Source organism: Choristoneura fumiferana, chromosome 6 (genome assembly GCF_025370935.1).
Source record: "Choristoneura fumiferana chromosome 6, NRCan_CFum_1, whole genome shotgun sequence".
Lineage (NCBI taxonomy): Eukaryota > Metazoa > Arthropoda > Insecta > Lepidoptera > Tortricidae > Choristoneura > Choristoneura fumiferana.
Window position 1 is genome coordinate 2,616,321 of NC_133477.1, and position 21,282 is coordinate 2,637,602.

A 21,282-nucleotide genomic window follows, 5' to 3' on the forward strand; every position below is an offset into this window, starting at 1 on the left:
GTCACATCACAAAAGCCTTAGGCAGCCCGGTGTTTATATTAGTAGGCTGGAAGTGTCTACAGGATTGTCAGATTCTAATGAATTGGAGTTTACATCGCTTCTTCGAATAAACTTAAAAGTGTAATAAAAATAAAATAACTAATTATTTTTAAAAGTCGCTGAACTAATGTTGTTCAGTTTGAGGATAATGATCTATGCTTTAATTATTTGCTAATATTACAGGCCACACCCGGTATAGGCGGAACAGTTTTCGTATACGTGCAAGTAGACAATTAAACAACCTTACACGGCAGCTTGATATTGACGTGTTCAATGTTAACACCCGTAGCTTGAGACGTACTCTGGTGAATCGTTATTTTGATAGCGTGCCTTAAAACCATTTCTTGTAGTTTAATACTGTAAATTAAATTAATTTAATTTAATCTAAGTAGAATATTTCTTCTCTGTCACTCCATCAGTACTTAATAAGTGATAGTAATATTATATTATTTTCCTGTGTGCCCATGTGAACTCTGAGCAGGCATACTGCTATTATTTACTACCTTTATTTATTTCATCATCATCATCATCCCAGCCTATATACGTCCCACTGCAGGGCACAGGCCTCCCCTCAGAACGAGCACGAAGCCGCGGTGGCCTAGTGGTTTGACCTATCGCCTCTGAAGCAGAGGATCGTGGGTTCAAACCCCAACTCGAACCTCTGAGTTTTTCGAAATTCATGTGCGAAATTACATTTAAAATTTACCACGAGCTTCACGGTGAAGGAAAACATCGTGAGGAAACCTGGGCAAACCTGCCAAGCAATTCAAGCCTGCGTGTGATGTTACCAATCTGCATTGGGCACGCCCAAGCCTTTTCATTCTAAGAGGTGGCCTGTGCCCAGCAGTGGGACGTATATAGGCTGGGATGATGATGATGATGATGATACTATTGGACTAAGACATGTCGCCTCGATGACGTAGGTGAGTGAACCTGTGTTAGGATGTCCCGCTCCTCCATAGGTATTAGGTAAGTATACAGCAAATATTACAATATAAAAATTACTTACTTAATTTAATACACTAAATAACGGTGATGTGTGTGTGTGTGTGTGTGTGTGTGTGTGTGTGTGTGTGGGTGTGTGTGTGTGATATGCTATGTGAGTGATAAATAAAAGCTTGTAAAAATAAAGAGTTGAGACCTAATGACAACATATTATGTAGGAAAAAAAATTGCCCTTCCTCAAAAAACTTTATGTAGCCAATAATAATGTTTATGATTTCCGTAGCCATAACAAGGTACAGTCAAGTGCAAAGATATCGACACGGCCAAAGTTAAAAAAATATGTCTACACGACCTTGATGTAAAGTGCATGCTTGCATGCTTGAATGCAGCCTTGACCTAATGCTTGCTTGCACTATTTCTTGCGCAATTGCATGCTTGCTTGCATGCTTGCTCGCATGCTTGAATGCAGCTTTGAATGCATGCCTCCTTGGACTATTTGTTGCATAATTACATTCTTGCTTGCACTATTGCTTGCATAATTATTACATGCTTGAATGCAGCTTTTAATGTATGCTTGCTTGCATGCATGAATGAATGTTTGCTTGCACTATTTATTGCATAATTACATGCTTGCTTGCATACCTACTTGCGTGCATGCTTGATCGCAAGCTTGCTTGCTTCTTTAAAATGTTTATGGTTCATGTGAGCGAAGCCGCGGGTAAAAGCAGTACTGTTATACTCGTAGTAAATCATAATCTACCTAATATCACTGGTTTCGAGAATGAGAGAGAGAGAGGGTGAGAGAGACATTTATTTACACGTATTCGATATACAGAAAAACACAATATGAGCTAATAATAAATAGAAAAAAAAACATCGAATAGTATAAATTGGACCCCACTCAGCATAATGTTGCGGCAAGCTGCAGTTTTCAGTGGGACCCATTTAAAACCATGTTAACACATAAAACCATACACACACTAAGGTTGTGACGAACGCCAGCGAAAAGTAGTTCTCAAAAAAAAACAATCCGGAAGAAAGCAACATGGGCCACAGATTGCCCCTCCGAAAACAAACTGTCGTTGCATAACACATGGCTGAATTTAGAAGTACCTACTTTACTTAGATAGTCAATCACACCTACGTGTCTTCACGAATCATAAACTTAGTGACTTCTCGACATATTTAGGTCAGTATCCACAAGTTAAATTTATTTTTTATTTTCCCATTCCTTTTATTAAAAAGAACGAATCATAGTCGTTACTCGTTAGTCTTATCTAATTTTTCGATTAGCTTCTCATTTAGAAGTGTAGGAGCATCGATTGCCCATAAGTAATCCAAGTGGTTGAATTCTGGATACGGTATTAAATACATGTCCGTCGAGGCCGGCAATTTTTCCTTCAACATATTAACCGCTGTCTCACTGGAGAGGAAGTCGTTCTTCGCCCAGAACATAGTCATAGGCAACGTGACCTTGCTAAGATCATATTCCGGGGGCAACTCTGAACCATATACCCTCTGATTATTACTTCCGTAATCAAACTGCTGGAATCTTTTCGATAAAATTAACTGAGCAAAATGTACAATCGTTTTCCAAGATGTACCATGTCCCAGGTGCGACAAAAATATGGGTAGAAGATCTTTGTTGTATTGCTTCTCATCATGACCGCATATAGAGAAAAGTATGTTCCGACAGTAGAAGCCGTCGTAGCTGTCCGGTTTACAGGAAGCCACTATGCGACCTAAAGTGGATTGTTTCGGGAGGAACTCGTGGGAACCGTAGAGCATCTCCATGTAGGCCACATTACTAGCGATGGGAGCGAAGGATTTTAGAGAAGATTTCACCTCAGCCATGTAGGCTACTGGTGCTAGTGCAAAACCAGCTTTGAGAATATTATTATACTCCGGGCGGAGAGTCAACATCGCAAAAAGTATAGTTGTTCCCATAGAATGTCCTATGTAGTTAATCTTATTGCCGTCTGTCTTAACATTCATGATGTAATCGATGACTGCGGGCACGTCGTATAGAGCAACGTCATGCCAAGAGAAGTTCCAATAGGATTTCGTATCTGTTTTTAACCATGCGTGTTCTCTTGAATACTTGTTACCTCTTATGTTTGGCATCCAGACGTCGTAGCCGGCATCCGCAAGAGCGTACGTTAAAGACTTTTCAGAACCGTTAAGAATCCAATCGGCGGAGCTCGAAAACATACCGTGCTGAAGAATAACTGTCTTCGATGGAACTTCATCAGCATTCTTCGGTCGAGGAATCCTATGGACATTTAGTATGTATCCTTGCGAAACAATTGTGTGGGTTTCACACGTGTATCCATTTTTGGATATAATAGCTGGTACACTCAATACGATGTCTGGGTTCTCCAACCGTGCTCCACTGTCCTCACTGGGAAGATACGACCAAGAATCAGCAACCCTCCTTCCGTTTTCCTTTACGCTTGCTACGTAATCGAGACTTGAACTAACGGCTTGCTCGATTTTGAGCCGCTGTTCTTCAAAGAACTTGGTTGTCTTCTCTGATTGGGCGCTGAAGAAGTACTGGAAGGTCTCGGTCCAGTTCATCGTGCTGGGCATGGCTGCAGTCGCGTGCGTGATGAAAGCAAGTTATGATGCGCGTGGGCATGATGCCGAGTTTTAAGCTCAGACTGAGCTCAGGGACAAAGTGCTTGATGTAATATCGAATTCCTTTTGACCCGGAGCTAGGGCCAAAACGTAATATCACTTATTGTATCTGCAACATAATATTTTTTTACTAGCTTTTAGCCGCGACTTCGCTCGCGCAGAATAAGTGTGTAGTTTAAAACTTCTTGATCCCACTGGAACCATATATTATTTCGGGATAAAAAGTAGCCTATATGTTAATCCAGAGTATATATTACATGTATACCAAATTTCATGCAAATCCGTTCAGTAGTTGTCGCGTGAAAGAGTAACAAACATCCAAACACACATCCATCCATACAAACTTTCTCGTTGATAATAAGTATTAGTAAGAGTAAGAAGATACAAATTCCTATGCATGTCGTTTATCTAATAATAAACAAACTTTGTTATTGTTTTCGTGTCCTAAAAGTGATAAATAAAAAAAAACCGGCTCTTAATTGTCAATTTTTGTTTTTTTGCGGATGTTGTCTATGGGTTTATTCCACAGAAGCGCGAAATCCGTGACTTACCATGTTTTCGAACTCAAGTTCCGTAATAACGTTCACAGTTTATGGAAAAATATTTAAATATGTTCAATAAACAACTTATTAGCTGTAATCTATGATGCAATTGACTACGCATTTCAATAAAATTACCTCTAAAGCGTACCAAATGCTGGGATTTATATTCCGCCAAGCCAAGATTTCAAGGATCCAAGTAGCCTAATTCTCTTGTATAATGCATTTGTTAGATCCTATTTAGAATATGCATCTGTCGTTTGGAATCCGTTTTATCTTGTGCACATTAGGTACTAATAAAGAAAAGATTTAAACACACATGAAATATAAAATTGGTTTTTTCAACAGTAATCTCATTGATACACTCCAATTCCAAAGAGGAGTCAGGGATCAAAATCATTTTATATAAATTACTTAATAGTTTAATCGACTCAGCCGATCTCCTCGGCAAGATCTCATTGAGGTGACCAAGCTTCCGTAGGTACTCGATCCTCGAACTTGTTCGCTACACCGCTTTGTCGTACTAATTATGCCAGAAATTCATTCCCAGTGTGTTCCAACAAAAATACTTAAGAAGTTTCGATGTGCTGATGCGTTTTATATGAAACTGCGAGTTTGTGTGCAAATAAAAAAAAATGTTACCTTCCATAATGGTGATTCTTGTCAAAGTGTATAAATATATACTTTTTTCTTTATTCGTTTTTCGTTATATTGATACGATTCAGAACATTTTTTGAAAGGACCTAAGGACCCCGGACCTAAAGTATGAAAAATGTGGTTTGGTTTCAGTTATTTTTTTTTATTCAACTGGATGGCAAACGAGCGAGTGGGTCTCCTGATGGTAAGAGATCACCACCGCCCATAAATATCTGCAACACCAGGGGTATTGCAGATGCGTTGCCAACCTAGAGGCCGAAGATGGGATACCTCAAGTGTCAGTAATTTCACCGGCTGTCTTACTCTCCACGCCGAAACACAACAGTGCAAGCACTGCTGCTTCACGGCAGGATTAGCGAGCAAAATGGTGGTAGCAATCCGGACGGACCTTGCACAAGGTCCTACCACTTGCAAAAAAAATCTGCAAGTAAATATCCTGAGATTTTGATATGTTATTGATTTCAAAGTCCTGAACAAAAGTCTCTAAAAACTAAACTAAACTGAAAGGGACTTGGAAACAAAGGTAGCACCCTTTAGAGACTTTTGTCCAGGAGTTTGTAATCTATAACATATCACAATCTCAGGATTTAACTGAAACCACATTTTCCATACTTTAGGTCCGGGGTCCTTTACTGAAACATGTCGCACCTGGACTCACCGTAATCCTAAAATATATGTGAAATTATACCACAAACAACATATTTATGGCAACATAATGATATGTTTTAGAATCTGGTAAGATAAAACTATCGCAATTTTATATTTTTTTTAATAGGTAAATTCCGTAAAGAAGTGTGTTTTAGTAATTTAATGGCTAACCAAATGTATTGTATATATCTATTATAATAACATTTCGATTCATCATTATGTAAATTCATGCCAAATTACAGCTTTCTAGTACTAACGGTATCTGAGCTTACCCGCGGACATACAGACAGACGGACAGACATGGCAAAACTATATGGGTTCCTAGTTGACTACGGAACCCTAAAAATTAAGAAACTGGTGATAAATGTATGTATGTATGTAAATACTTTATTGTAGGTACATAAAACACAAAAATAATACAAAAAGAAAACAAGAAAACAAAAGAGTACAAAGGCGAACTTATCCCTAAAAGGGATCTTTTCAAAAAACTTAAAGATAGGCGAACAGTAATTTATATGCACAGTGAGAAGAAAGGAATAGGTATGCCGCCAAGTCGCGTGCTCCTGAGAGGAAGGGCTACGAAATAGCCCGAAACAAGTCGAGCTAAACTCGGTTTAAGACGTGAGTTATCCGTTATAATATCATTTAATATATATAATAAGGGTGCGCTTCCATATATATATATATATATTATTTATATATACACAAATAAAAAAATATGAATAAACAATACATAAAAATAAATAAATAAATTCACACGCGGACTGTTTTTACTCGCGTTTCGAACAGTCACGTACCTAGTGGATATGTCGGCTGCTGCAATTCGCTCCAGAGTTACAAGGGTAAATAATTATCTTATTTCTATGTCCTTGGTTCAAGTAACATTCTTATTTCTCTGCCAGGTTATTTGACGCTTGTATAACCTTTTTTTTTAATTGTGCTTGATTTACTGCTTTTAGTACTACCTTTCTGTTAGTATTAACGGTAACCTTCCAGCTTGTTCGTATTATTTACCATCCGTATTTTTATTTACTTTTCTTATTCCTCTGTCCTTTATTCCTATGGATAAATGGACAGTGGAATAAAAAAAATACAGCTTTCATCGTTCTTTTTTAATAAAAATACAGTATTCTTAGTTATTTTTAAATAAAACATACCTTAACAGTAAAAAAAAAAAATTTCAAGGTAGCCTATGTGACGTAAGTATAACGGGTGGTTAGATTTGCTGGTGAGTATGTAACTATGTACAAATAATAAGCACAGAAAATGTTTCCAAGAATAATTAAAGCCCATATTGTTCATTTTTACGTTTAATTGACTTAATCACTTTTTTTGTATTAATTTTGATCCCTCCGTTGTCAATTTCTTATTCCTCTGGCCACAAAAACTAAAATGTTAATTATTTTCTAAATAGAGGAATAAGACAAAACTCACGACCTCGAAGAATCACCATTTACAGAATACATGTATGTTAATATGTAAGGGCCGGTACAGACTGACTGCATCCCAGCTGCAAAATGGCAGTTCGAGTGCAGTTTTGATGAAGTTACACCAACTTTTGTTGTGTTATTGTTTATTGTACAACTCTCATAGGCAGTTCTTCGATTCATGTACTTATGCTTGTATCGTAGATGTCGGAGAACTCATCATCACTGTTCTACAAGACACAGGTCACTACTATCTACTAGCTGTACAATAAACATTTTTCATTTCATTTTTCATTTCAACTGCATTAAAACTACACACCGACTGCAAGCCGGCTGCACGGTCGTAATGCAGGCGTATTGGAACGACTGCATTGTAACTGCAATACGATTGCATTACGACCGTGCAGTATGTTATACGTCATTACTTATGTTAAAAAAATGGGAGATTCCATTTATGCAATAAAAATAGAAAGCCACAATGATCATTAGGCAAAGTATTCTGATACGACGAAATTACGTCACACAAGGGGAAGAGGTCAGGCTATTTGTTTGTGACACAAGAACAAAATAATTGCAATTTTCATAGCAATACGTGTGACAAGACCCCCCTCGGGGAGGGGGAGGTTAAAAATGGTCAAAATTGGTATGACGCTTTATGGATGGCCCCTGACGAAAAAAAACTCCGCAAAATGCTAAATATTTCCCCATTTAAGTACCTACGAGTGAGTATGAGTACAGTTTGGTAAGTAGGAAGAATTTTTTATTAGCCTTGGTTTTTGCTCGGTTAAATTTTAAATACGAGTATAGTAGGTAAATGATAAATAATTCCGGTAAGTATAGTTGAACTAACAACTGATTCTACTGGCCTACTGACATATATAACTAGTCACCAAGCGAATATAGTACACGAGTAAATAATAAATATTATGGCGATTATTTTCACAATATGTCACGTAAGTTACGTGAATATTTACGTGACGTAACTTGATTAAGTGGGTCGATCAACTTTTTCCTGTACCGCGTTGCCATGGTTACGTCCCCTGGACAACTCTTTAAAACCATGAGTTTTTCCATGTTTTCTGTGGTTATAATTCATAGAGCGTACATTTTTGTGATGGTTACAAGCCCATTATTTAATGGACAATCTCCTAAGCATATTAGTAGCATATATCATAACAGTTTTTAGGGTTCCGTAGCCAAAATGGCAAAAACTGAACCCTTATAGTATCGCCATGTCTGACTGTCTGTCTGTCCGTCCAATGCTAGAAAGCGGTAATTTTGCACGAATATATATGTAAACTATGACGACCAAAATTTTTTTTAGCATACCTACTTTCAGCCCTATAGACGTAAGTGGGGGTGATTTTTTATTTTTCATCCAACCTTATAGTTTGAGGTATCGTTGGATAGGTCTTTTAAAACCATTATGAGGTTGCTCAAACGATTTTTCGATTCAGTGATTTGTTCGTAAAATAGTGCAAATTTTCATTAAAATCGACTGTCCCCCCCCCCTAAAATCTAAACCGGTGGGTGGAAAATTTTGAGAAAATTCAGGATGGTAGCATCGACAAATTTTTTCGTAATGGCTACGGAACCCTATTTCGGACGTGTCCAACATGCTCTTGGCCGGTTTTTTTAAGAAACTCTGTCACTGTTGTCTCTCGGACAACGGGACAGAATAACAAACAATAAAAAGTTGATTGACCCATGTATTTATGTGCAATGCTAATAATAAAATATGTCAACGTATCAGTAATTACCGCTAAAAACCCACCAAGAAACGGAAAAAAAAAATGTATGAATTAACCCCTTAAGATGTATTTTTTTACGAAAAAGTGACTAACTGAAATTCTTTTTGGAGTTCGCCCTACAGGCTCTTCTGATGGCCATAATGAATGGACATACATTCTATGTGATAGCAAGTGATAGGTACAGATACTAACTGTGATAATAACCGTGATGATGTTAGAGAAAATTCCTCTATGTCATCATTATCATCATCATCATCACCCTCACTACCCACTATCATTATCATCGACCATCAACAACCGTCATCATCATCATCATCATCATTTTTGAGAAAAGCACTATACAAGGTCCGACCAGTAATCGCCATCCTGGCCTCGTATCATTGATTGGCCATCAAACTTCTACTCGTCCAGGATGGCTTACTTACTGATCTCTGCAGTAATGTACTATATCTCAAATATGCTCGGAAATGTCCACCTAACTGTCGCAAACACAGTACACGAAGTTCTTCCTTATATAGACTGCCACAAATAAAAAAAAACACTATCAATTTTTAAATTTCAATCAAATTGTATGATATTCCATTACTGTACAGTTTTCTTACTTTTTAGATGCACGTTTTGACTGCGATTAGTCAATCTAAACAGCCATTAATTAATATTCCTGAAGATTAAATTCCTTCTACCGATTTTTTTTAATTTCTAGATTGAGTGAGATATGACTGAGATTTAATTCAGAAAGAAACGGCGTATTTAAAAATGCCTCAGTTTCACTTTTTTTTTACATTTCAAGTTTTAGTAGTAGTAGTAGTAGTTTAAAAGCGTTTAGTGCCACTTTAAATTATAGCTAATTTAGCTATAAAAAGCTTCATTGCAATTAAATGTATATAATTTACATTACTTATACAATTTAATTTAAAATTAAATTATTATTTCTAATTAAATGGCATTCTGAGTCACGTCGTGTACTTTAAAAAAAAACAAGTATCGCGGGAAAGTAAAAGGGGTTTTTTTTAAACCGTCTCTGAGCATTTAATTTAATATTTTAACAATTTGCTTTATTTCCTCGCATTAAATATTGGAGAAAAGCACTATACATGCCTCAGCGGAAATGGCAATTAGTTACACGAATTGCTTTAATAATGTACTATTACTTTATTGTAAGGGGGTAAGTAGGTAATGGAGTCAAATAAAACCCGAAGAAGGATTAAAATACGTTTATTTCTTAAAATTTGTCAATAATCAGACAAGTGTCTTGGTACAACCATCTCGGAACGAGCTTCCTGTGTTATAGTATGCAATATACACAACAAAATTAATTATATATATATATATATCAGCATACACTAAATACATTACTTTAGACACAAAAGTACCTATTAGCATTTTAAATGCTTTATATCATACGCTAGTTACGATACTTAGTCTACCAGTTTAGCTCTTACATATGTTTATACATATTTATACATGTTCCATGCCTTAAGTATAGCTATATGTGTTAACAAACTATTCAAAGCGCTCATAGAATTTCCTTTCCCACTCTCAATTGTTCTTTTTCCCCAATCGTTCAGTCATTTTGCCTTATAAAGGACTTTCCGATATAATTTTTTTGCCAAACAAAATCCTTTCCAAAATGCCATATCGATCTCCTTCAGATTAATGACCATCACTTTCGATACGATTCCAAAAGACCAGAAAAACTCACAACGAGAATTCACACACTTTCATATAATAATTTTACAATCCGCTCTGTTCACTAAAAAGTGGATATTCAAGACAGCACATTTGTTAGGTTCGTTAGAAAGGGTCAGAAGCTCAAAGGGTAAACTGCAAAGAAATAGGAGCCCCGCTGTGCGGTGCTTCATGGACTCAGCGGACATAGACTTACGTGGAAAAAAGTAAGAGTAAAATTAGAGTTAATTTAAAGGATCTGGAATTGTACACACGCGCAAACTGTACGAAAGTGTCCAGAAACTATTGCATAGTCTAATTGACAGTTTTCCCCACGATGTCTGTCTTTGTCTAGGGCAACTGTTGAGCTTTAGCGCTTTGTGAAGGCTCACGTCAATGCTTGTTATTCAAAGTTCCTCTCAATATTCTAGTTACAGTGGTTTTAATCAGCTAGAGCCCTCGAACCTTGGCTGTGTAGACAATACATTGTACCGGTGTCCTACAATTTATACAAAAAGACGGGACCGGGCGGAGAAACACAAACATCACCAATTAAGCCTCACATAAAAATTCACAAAATTATTAAATGCTAAAATCATTTACTTCCATCAAACAAACCCGCCTATACAACTATTCTAAAATATTCTACGGCTTAAATTAGTTTTACAATTTTATAATAGCATTCTTTTATACATGTTAAGGGTAAAGAAACATGATAAGTGCAATATGTACTAAATCACAAGTTCTTCATCGCCGTCTTACCATTTATTCGATTACTGGGCTAAAATGTCACTGGTTTCATTTCTAAAGCGACTGGCAGGCCATATTCTGTTTGGTAATAGTCGTGCATCTAATTTAATGAAAGCTTTTAAAATGACAGTGTTATTTGAACAGACCGTACCCAATGAACATCGACAGTTAGCACAGACTGCCGTACTTCGTTGATCTATCGGTGGCCTTTTAATAAACAGTGACCAAAGCATAGTGTGTTTGTTCATCATGCAACATCCAAACAACTAAAATTATTTACCCAACAAATTGCGGTACGTTCCGATATCACATCTAGATCAAAAGCGTATCAACTCAAAATAATACACCATTTTAATTTAGGCTTTATTAACTTTCTGAAAGATTTAATTTAAAATGGTGTATTATTTTGAGTTGATACGCTTTTGATCTAGCTGTGTATATCAGCCAAATATGTGGTCTACCACCCTAAAGTTGACAATCGTTTGCACGTCACAAAACAATAATGCCAATAGACGTGTCTGTCAACTTGAAAATTCGACTTTAGCGACATAGTCATTTGATAGGAACTTGTTTAAAAATTGATAGACCACTTATTTGGATGATGGTACAGTACATGGATATTTTTAACTGGACCTGGAGGAAAAGTACTCTATTTAGAGGGGGTTCTTTCCCTTCAAGTCTGATTAATAATTAACGCCTTCTATAGAAGATATCAGAAAGTTAACCTGGAATAATTCTTCCAGTGGTTGAGCAACCCCAAAGAAACAACTTTTCACTGGAAATTTTCATTCAACATGACGTAGTCTTTGATGCGTCACACTTTGAACGTCAGTTAAATGTACTAAAACATGTGTTAAGTTAACCTTAACCTAAATATCCATAAAAAAACTTACAATGGTCTTCAGTGGAATTTACTCAACAACTGGCTGAAATTTGGATTGATTTTGCAACACACCGAATACATATCAAATTGATGGAATACAATCGCCTCTATTGAGACATGGTATTTGTCGAATGTTTTATTTTATTACAATAAAAAAGGCAGTATTTTTAAGTTTGCGTGTAATGCCGACCAGAAACCTAGATCAATCATAAGAACTTTAATAGGTATGACTAAAGCGCGAGTTTCTCAAAATACGTTAAGCATTTTTGAATACACGAGACAAGCATTCCAGTAGGTACTCTATTTTATTTACTAACTAAATTTACATTATCAATATGGTAAGCCGGCCATATTTTTAACTAATTTGATCGTAATCATCCATAAATATACTTATATCTTAAAATGAACGTAGAAACTAATAAAATGTAGCGCAATATTTTAATCGTGGTTGTATTCAGTTTTATTACTAATAAAACAACTATAATCGATACAAAATACCAGTGAAAGTCGGATGTGTCCGCACTTAAATTTCAAAGATACCTAATTTGAAAAGACTGTAGCTTAACATATAACTTCAATTATTGAACTAAATGTATAAGAATATGTTCCCACAAATCTTAAGTCGGCTGTATTTAGGCTATTATGTACTTTGAAATTCGTGTTTCACTTAGAAATGTTTGTGCAATCGAAATTAAAATAACGAATTGATTGTAAAATATCAGATATTGTTATTGTTGAGATCCTATCTATATTGGGAGTATTTTATTGTGAAAAAGGTAACAAAAATCGAAATTGACATGGCGGAAAATCTTACTAAACTAATAAACTGCATTGCGTGACAAACTAAAGGAACTATGAATTGGATTGCGTATCTTTAAATAAACTATAAACTTATCCAGAATATTCTATAATTCAACCATTTCAGTTGTGAAATAGCCGATATTGTCTTTAAATGTCATACTAGTTTTAGCTTCTATGTAATACAGTGTTTCAAGTAGGCGTTATATATTTTTAAAGCATTTTTTGTTAGTCTACTCTTGGGAGAGAGCCCTAAAAACGAAAATTAAGGTGAAATCGTAATAAAGGGGTTAAGCGGTAAAAATATAAAACAGACCATTCGCTCCGTTTCAACGGTGCGAATTTACTCTATTATTTACTGAAGCAATGTCATCGTCAAAACGATAACACTCAAGACTCAAATTGTGAAGTCGACGAGCTCCTTTGCCATTTTCATGACGGCTTATGCATCAGAAAAAAAGGGGCGATTGTCACATCATCTTGTTATTGATAATGGTTTTTAATATTTAAAACAGCACTACGGAAATTGGACATTAAGAGAAAGGCATTTCTAGATCGACTTTACAGTTCTAGTTGACTATTTGATTTATATGATTTGAATGTTTAGTACGAAGTCTATTTCTTAATTCGACTTAGTCGATTCCAGAATTTAGTTTCCCCAAGGCAATCGTCGTAAGTATATTCGAAAGAAATGTGACAGTAATGTTTGCTTCGTTCGTTAGTTACATTAATTTAAGACATCAAAAATATGTATTTAGATTGAGTCATATGTTTGTCTGGTCCCTTGCTTTTCAAGGACCGGTAGGACAAAATACATGAGCCGAATTTAAGGCATGTACAAATTCATGACCTAGTTATTATTACTTTGTTAATTCTTTAGAAGAATTGTATATTACAAACAAGATCAACTGGGCAATATTAAAGTTACGCTTTTGTAAATTTAACTATTAAGAGAAACTTTTGAAAAAATTGTTTTCACAATAACGTTGTACTCGCGCGCGAAATTCATTGTTTTTTTTTTTAATAAATTCCATATCTAGTGCTATTAATTCACTCTAGTGCTTATAATTCACTCTAGTGCACTCTTCAGTATCGTTTGCTTCTCGGTGATAGTTGTGATCGAGCCAGATTACGCAACCGCCCCGCCTCGAGTACCCAAGCACACTACGGGATGCATAAAACATTAAATTAGCACTTAAAATATTCAATCGATTAAATAAAAATGTTATTCCGTCTACAAAATGAGTTTCTATTATTTTTTAAGTAGTTCCTATTGAAACAAGCAACAATGATCGGTTACACATTTATTTCTAACTAAACTTATCAATAAATTATAATAATCATTGCACTTAGTACTTTATTCTCAAAATGGTTAAGCCAGCTTCAGAAATAAGCGATTTAAAAAAGCAGATTAAATATCCTCGAGACAATCCAACTGGCAACATATTTTTGAAGCTGGACAACACATAGTCACTGCAAGCGTATAATTAAAAAAAAGTCAAACTGACGTTTACAACGGTCAACTACGCGCTCGCATCCAGAGCTATCAAAAAAACAAAAATCGTAGATCATTCTACTGCATTACTTGCGCGCAAACTAAAATCACTCGCGAACTGTTCTTAGAACGTGCCATCACTGGTTACGCATACTGAAATTTTATATTACCCTATCACCTTATTATTGCCAGAGTGCCAACAAACCCACGCCACAACTTTCCGGAGCCACTTTGGTGCAAAGTTTTACACCTGAGGATGTTACTGCCCAATATACCCCCTGATTTATAAGTTACGCACCTGTGCATAGCCGAGTTTGCGACAAATAAACCAACAAATTTAAGATTAACAAGCATTTTTGAACGAGGGGTTTAAAAACAGCCACATTTTTAATAGAGATTCAATGCAATTCAGTTGCGTCACACTCTGAATTGGTCCTTTAATCAAAACTGCCATTTTAGTTTACGTCAGAGCGCTAGTAGAGGATCAGAAGGGGTTGGAAAGGCTCTTATACCCGATATGTATCAGAACTTGGGTCCTCGCACTATGCGATTCAAAAAACATTACGATAATATTCGCCGACAAATTGATTCGCTGCCAATGTCAAATGTTGCCAGTTCGTATTTTTTTATAACTAATCTTTTTTTTTATTTAACTTTTATTTGAACTTACAAGTAAGTATATTTATTACTTTATGAAAATAATATCTACACCATTAAAGCCGTAGACAAATTTCATCATCATCATGTCAGCCGAAAGACGTCCACTGCTGGACATAGGCCTCCCCCAAGGCTCTCCACTCAGACCGGTCGTGTGCTTTCCGCATCCACCGCGATCCCGCGATCTTAACCAGGTCGTCGCTCCATCTAGTTGGAGGCCTACCGACAGCTCGTCTCCCGGTCCGCGGACGCCATTCGAGTAACAAATTTACTAAATAAAAATGTGTGTCATATTAGTAAATACCTACGATAATAATTAATGTTGTTGGCTTATAATTACATAAAGAATTTCCGTTAATGAAGTCAGTTAAAAAACTGTTTTATGAATTTAATTATATTTTTATATCAGACAATGCCACATTAGCGCAGCTAGTAACTTTGTAACTGACAGATAGCTAGTGAAATCGACAGCTAATCTAATCGTAATGTTATTTGAAACAGTAAATGCAGTTTGCGGTTACCTATTTTTGTTTTGGTAAAGCATGCACAGTGCCTTTCCAACCTTTTCTATTCCGAGGCGCTAGTTCTGTCAAATACGTTCCAGTCTCTATTAAAAATTGGTCGCTTAACCGCATCTGACGCTTGCAAATGTCTACGCGAGGATCGTCAGACAAACAGATTACATCTCATATTATATGCGTCGATAATCGGCTAAATTTACTAACGTCCTCAAGGCTGTAATCACTTTGAAGAGAGGCGCATAGGGCAGTTGATACCATAAAATATCCAAGACGCGACTCTTAAAGAAAACGATTTTCTAACCCCAAAGAATACAGAAAAAAAATACAATTTTATATATTTTGAAACTATGTAGTAATAAGTAGATTCAGTATGACGAATATGCGACTTCGTACACCTTCATATTGTCATAAAAATCTATGGGAGAATCATTTTGACAGCTAACAAAAAACACTTCATAGTGTTTTCTGACAGGAGGTATCGCTAGATGGCGTTCGTATAATGAGGTCCGTTTGATATTTAGGGCCAGTACAGACGGACTGCAATCCAACTGCAACGTAACTGCAAATGCCGACTGCCCATACATTTTTCGTTGCAGTTCGATTGCAGTCGGTGCAACTGCACTCAGACTGCAATTGAAATGTATGGGCAGTCGGCAGTTACGTTGCAGCCGGAATGCAGTCCTTCTGTACTGGCCCTTTTGTCAAGGAATGAAGCTTTCTATGACAGGCTTGTTGGCGGTAGCATCGCGAGGTAGGTCCGTTTGACAAGTTAAGACATTTTTGTCACGTTTGCGATTGGTTAAGTAAGTAAATGAGCCAATCGCAAGCAAGACTGTAACGTCAAACGAACCTCACGATACCAACGCCATCTACCGATATATCACCTGTCAGAAAACCCTTATTGGCTTATTATTAAAAGAGCCAATTTCAAGCATGACTGTAATGCCTCATTGGTGTCAACTACCCTATTGTCGTCACGACCGTCCCCCGTTGTCGCTAGTGTCGTGAGGCTCGCCGGGGGGGTTGCGGGGGTCGCGGGTGGCGGGGGTTCCTGGCGCGGCGCGGGGGCGGCCGGGGGCGCGGCTCAGGGGGCGGGCCGTCAATACGCGCGCCGCTCCTCTGCGTCAGGCATCTGGAACATAACGGTACCGGGTTACCAACAAACTAGACGGAGAACATAATGATAACAGTTGTTTTTAGCTTTACGTGCGCTGGTGTAATCAAAGCAAATGTCAAAATTACTTTAAGTCGACCATAGTTTTAGATCGTAGGAGCGTTGTGTTGACCTCATTTCAGAATGAGAGTGCTTAGACCCGCAGTTCCCACGCGACATCAATGCAGATTGGGAACGTAACACACCATTGAACTGCTTCATTTAAAATTGACCACGAGCTTAACGGTGAAGGAAAACATCGTAAGGACACCTGTGAAGCCATTCAATGGAGTGTGTGAAGTTCTCAATCCGCACCGGGCCCGCGTGGGAACTATGACCAAAGCCCTCTCATTCTGAGAGCAGGCCTGTGCCCGGCAGTGGGACGTATATAGGCTGGTATGAAGATGAAGCTGTTGACTATTGGTTATTTAAAACATAGCTGTACAGACGAGTTCATAAACTTGTGAGCAAAACTGATCAAAAATATTTGAACACGCTTCTACGCCGTTAACAAGTCAATATTTTTGATCAAACTTTTGCTCACATGTTTATGAACTCGACTGTATATTGCGTAACACAAAATACTATCGTTTTTTTTTATTCGACTGGACGGCAAACGAGCAAGTGGGTCTCCTGATCGTAAGAAATCACCACCGCCCATAAACATCTGCAACACCAGGGGTATTGCAGATGCGTTGCCAACCTAGAGGCCTAAGATGGGATACCTCAAGTGCCAGTAATTTCGCCGGCTGATTCACGGCAGGATTAGCGAGCAAGATGGTGGTAGCAATCCGTGCGGACCTTGCACAAGGTCCACCTGCAAAATTCGTCGTGTGTATTGTGATTGTGTGTGTGACTGACCACGTCGCGGTGGCAGAGCCGCTTGTGCGCGGGCTCGTCGGGCGCCGCCTCGATCACGAGCTCGCCCGCCAGGGAGTCGCACTCCGCGCCGTACCTGCCCCTACAACAACAATAAGTTTTGGTAAAAAAAAACATTTTTAATGCATGCAAAATTTGCTGACTGTACTTTTTGTTGACTGTACTTGCATTGTCACCCAAACTACTTTTGCATACCAAATATCAAGTCGATGCCATTAACCGTTGAAGAGTACCGTCCTGCGGAGACGATACTGGCCGCACTACCAGAATGTCACTGCCAGATTATTGTCTCTTCTCTCTTCTTCTTCAGCGCGTTTTCGCCCACCGTTGGGCATACGCCTCTCCAGCCTTTCTCCACCCAGATCGACTATCCGTCTCTCTCTCTTCCAGACCGGTCCTGCTGTCTCCACAATGTCATCGGACCATCGAGCAGGCGGTCTGCCCACATTTCTTTTCAGATTATTGGATTGTCACGCAATTTACACATGTATGCAAAATTGCAGCTATTGACCGGTTAATTGAGTACCCGGGAAGTGGATCTAATTTGCAAGATTTGATGACAAACATCGGGACAGGTGAAACTAAATAAAAGCTTGTAAAAAACATTTATTTCAGACTACAACATCCATATAAGACAATGTAGCTAACTCGTCCACGCCGCCGTGTGTTTGTGAAAGGTTGTTTAATAATCTACTAACCTTTAACTTCCAACTACAAACTAATAATTTACTTTGCACACTAAACCATTAGATATACTTAGCAGTTATAGTATTTAAAAAAAACTGCATATATTTTATACATAAATATTACTCAAAATCAAAGTCTTATCCATCTTAAGCTTTCGTCACCACATTGCATCCATCGGCCGCCCATTATTTTAATACTTAGTAAGAATAGTAGGAACGAAGTAGGACTGGTGAAGAGCTTACCCCAGATAGGGTTCGTGGTGCATAGCGTCGCCCTCCTCCTGGATGGAGACCAGACCGCTCGTGTTTGTGCCCACCACAAATTTCTCTGCAACACAGAACAATATTAGAAATAGGAATAGAAAATGTTTATTCGCTTTTCCACAAAAAAATAGTACATTGTTGTAGTGGCACGAAAGTATTCAACAGATGAACGAGTTAGTTTGAAGGCCGACCCGAAGGGGAGCCCTTCCATAATACGAGTTCATCTATTGCAATTTTGGCCGAGACTAAACATTGTGCTTTTCACGATCACTGCGAGGAAATAAAAATAGTGTCATCCCTCCCGCACGCCAGCACGCCAGCTCAGCACGCCAGGAATGAAATTAAGAAATTATATTCTAAAAAGTCGTATCGTATTATGAAATACATATATTGATACGACCTGTTTTAGTAATGTGTTACATTGTTGTCGTGTTTTGCGAGCCATAAATGAGTCGGCTGTTAAATGTACATATAGCAGCAGTTTTGGGTACTGGATTTAGGTTATCTATGGCCACATTTTCGAGCAGTATCGTGAAAAATACATTAGACATCCATACTAATATTATAAATGCGAAAGTGTGTGTGTGTACGTCTTTCATGCCGTAACGGAGCGACGGATCGACGTGATTTTTGGCATAGAGATAGTTTATGGGCCCGAGAGTGACATAGGCTACTTTTTATCCCGGAAAATGCACAGTTCCCGAGGGAACAGCGCGCGCTAACCGAATACCACGCGGGCGGAACCGCGGGCAAAAGCTAGTAAATTATAAATGCGAAAGTGTGTGTGTGTTGTATGTTTGTCCGTCTTTCACGTCGAAACGGAGCGACGAAGCGACGTGATTTTTGGCATAGAAATAGTTTATGGGCCAGAGAGTGACAAAGCTACTTTTTATCCCGGAAAAATTCACAGTTCCCGAGGGAACAGCACGCGATAGCCAAATTCCACGCGGTCGAAGCCGCGGGCAAAAGCTAGTAATGAAAATAAAAACAAGTTTTTGCGAAATCGCAAATTTTATTCTAACTCAAACTGATATTTCATTTACAATTCAACCGCTCCATGGACCATTCTGGAGTGGTAGTAAAACGCCACACTGTCATACTCAAGTCCCGTTTGTAACAATAACGGCGTAATGTAGTTGAATGAGGGTTTTACTGGCAAGCTAGTATCGTGAGTTCCTTTTGAAAACTTTGACATTTGCGGCGCGTTTGGGATTTGTGAGTTGATACACGATTATTTTTAATTACATGAAACAAAACTTCTATTTTTTTAAATAATGATCATTTTAAAAATATTTTTTTAAATTAAAACCATTGTCACCCTATATGTGATTTAGGGGCTGTTTCACCATTCATTGATTAGCGTTAACCGACGGTTAAATGTGATGCCGTCTCCATCTATTCTAACAAAACAAATGGAGAAGGCATCACACCTAACCGCCAGTTAACACTAATCAATGGATGGTGAAACGGCCCCATAGTCTATCAGCCTAAAACATCTACTTAAACACCCTTTGATGTTTGACCTGTCAAATTCGCCGCTAAAGCAATGACACCTGGACGAAACTTATTAACTTCAGCAAATTATGTAGGATTGCCATCCTACATGCATTCGGTGAATGGAGGAAATTTGAACAGTAACTTTTTTTTTTATTAAACAGAGACTAAATTGCTTATGAGCTCATCCTATTCCATTCCCATTATGGCTAGGGATTAATATTTTTTAAACTAATGATCACCAATTAGAAATCACCGTGTATAAATGAGCCAATCGCAAACAAGACTGTCACGTGAAACGGACCTCTCGATCCTAAAGCCTTTTAGCGATGTTGACGCCTAGCGTATGTGTGCAGCACTCACACACGCTCACCACGCGAATGACTTTTAAATGACAGCAGCGACCCCCACCAATCAATCATCTTATACCGTCAACTGCATCGGACGCACGAAATATTTTTGTATTACTGTTTAAAGTATTAAATGCATGTAAAATTCAAAAAAGGACTTGTAAATTCCTGCAAACCTCCACCGTACGTCATCTACAAGACGCTCCAGTTCAACAAGCGATATTTCAGCCATCAAGTAACACTCTATTGCGCAGTTTGGTACACTGCGTGTGTGTGTGTGTGTGTGTGTGTGTCTCACCCTCGCGCTCGCCGCCTGCGCCGTTGGTGACGACGGTGATCTGGTGCGCCGCCATCACCAGACCGCTGCCGCCGGCGCTGTACGAGATGCCGTGCCCTGTGAAAGGAAGCCCAGAGTTATGCCAAGGCTGAAGAGTGGAAGACGGAAATACCAGGCTTTTATTCAAAATTTACCAGCGACTGAGCTCTATCTCATCATCGTGAGAAAAACAAAATAGTAGATTATTGTCGTGGCCTGGAAGTAGGCAATTGCTGGCTGAGTGTGAGTATTAAACGGACGAGCTTGCGAGTCCGTTTAACTAATACGAAGCCAGCAATTGCTATTCCAGCCGAGACTAATATAAAGCTTTTCTCAAAAATGGTAAATAATTCTGAAATAGAATAAACTTTTTCTCAAAATATATTATAAAATTTAATTTTATTCCAATATTTTTCTTATGCTTTCTCGCCTTTTTTCATTAAAATAAACTGCAGGTGTATTTTTCCACCGAAAACACCACAAGCTATTTCAGACCCAATAGAAAAAATCCGGAGTTCCAACAAAATATCTGATACCGGCCATTAGACTTGGCTGTATAAGACTTGTGCCAACATTTCCATGGCCTTTTTAACTTTAAAAAAAAATGTGAATGATTGCAGGCGCGCTGATTCATTATTGTCGAGCTAGCGCGCCTACAATCTTTTTAACTTTTTAATTTTTCGCTGACCATAAACTATGCACTTCACCTTCTGATATGTAAAGAA

At 37.9% G+C, this 21,282-nt stretch overlaps 2 protein-coding genes across 2 annotated transcripts in view; both read right to left on the reverse strand.

Annotated features, from left to right (window-relative positions):
* Positions 1 to 1,816: 1,816 nt before the first annotated feature.
* Positions 1,817 to 3,635, reverse strand: LOC141428515 (lipase 3-like). Its single transcript, XM_074088509.1, has one exon. It carries the CDS (start codon positions 3,571 to 3,573, stop codon positions 2,245 to 2,247), a length of 1,329 nt encoding a protein of 442 aa, XP_073944610.1. The 5' UTR covers positions 3,574 to 3,635; the 3' UTR covers positions 1,817 to 2,244.
* Positions 3,636 to 9,842: 6,207 nt separating this feature from the next.
* The window catches only part of FoxK (forkhead box K), an 84,900-nt gene continuing 73,460 nt past the window's right edge, over positions 9,843 to 21,282 (reverse strand). Inside the window, exons 8-11 of the mRNA XM_074088855.1 lie at positions 20,540 to 20,635; positions 18,377 to 18,461; positions 17,430 to 17,529; positions 9,843 to 16,547 (exon numbers count right to left, since the gene is read on the reverse strand). Of these exons, the coding sequence (XP_073944956.1) occupies positions 16,515 to 16,547; positions 17,430 to 17,529; positions 18,377 to 18,461; positions 20,540 to 20,635 (314 nt within the window). The 3' untranslated portion in view covers positions 9,843 to 16,514. The remainder of the gene's footprint in view (positions 16,548 to 17,429; positions 17,530 to 18,376; positions 18,462 to 20,539; positions 20,636 to 21,282) is intronic.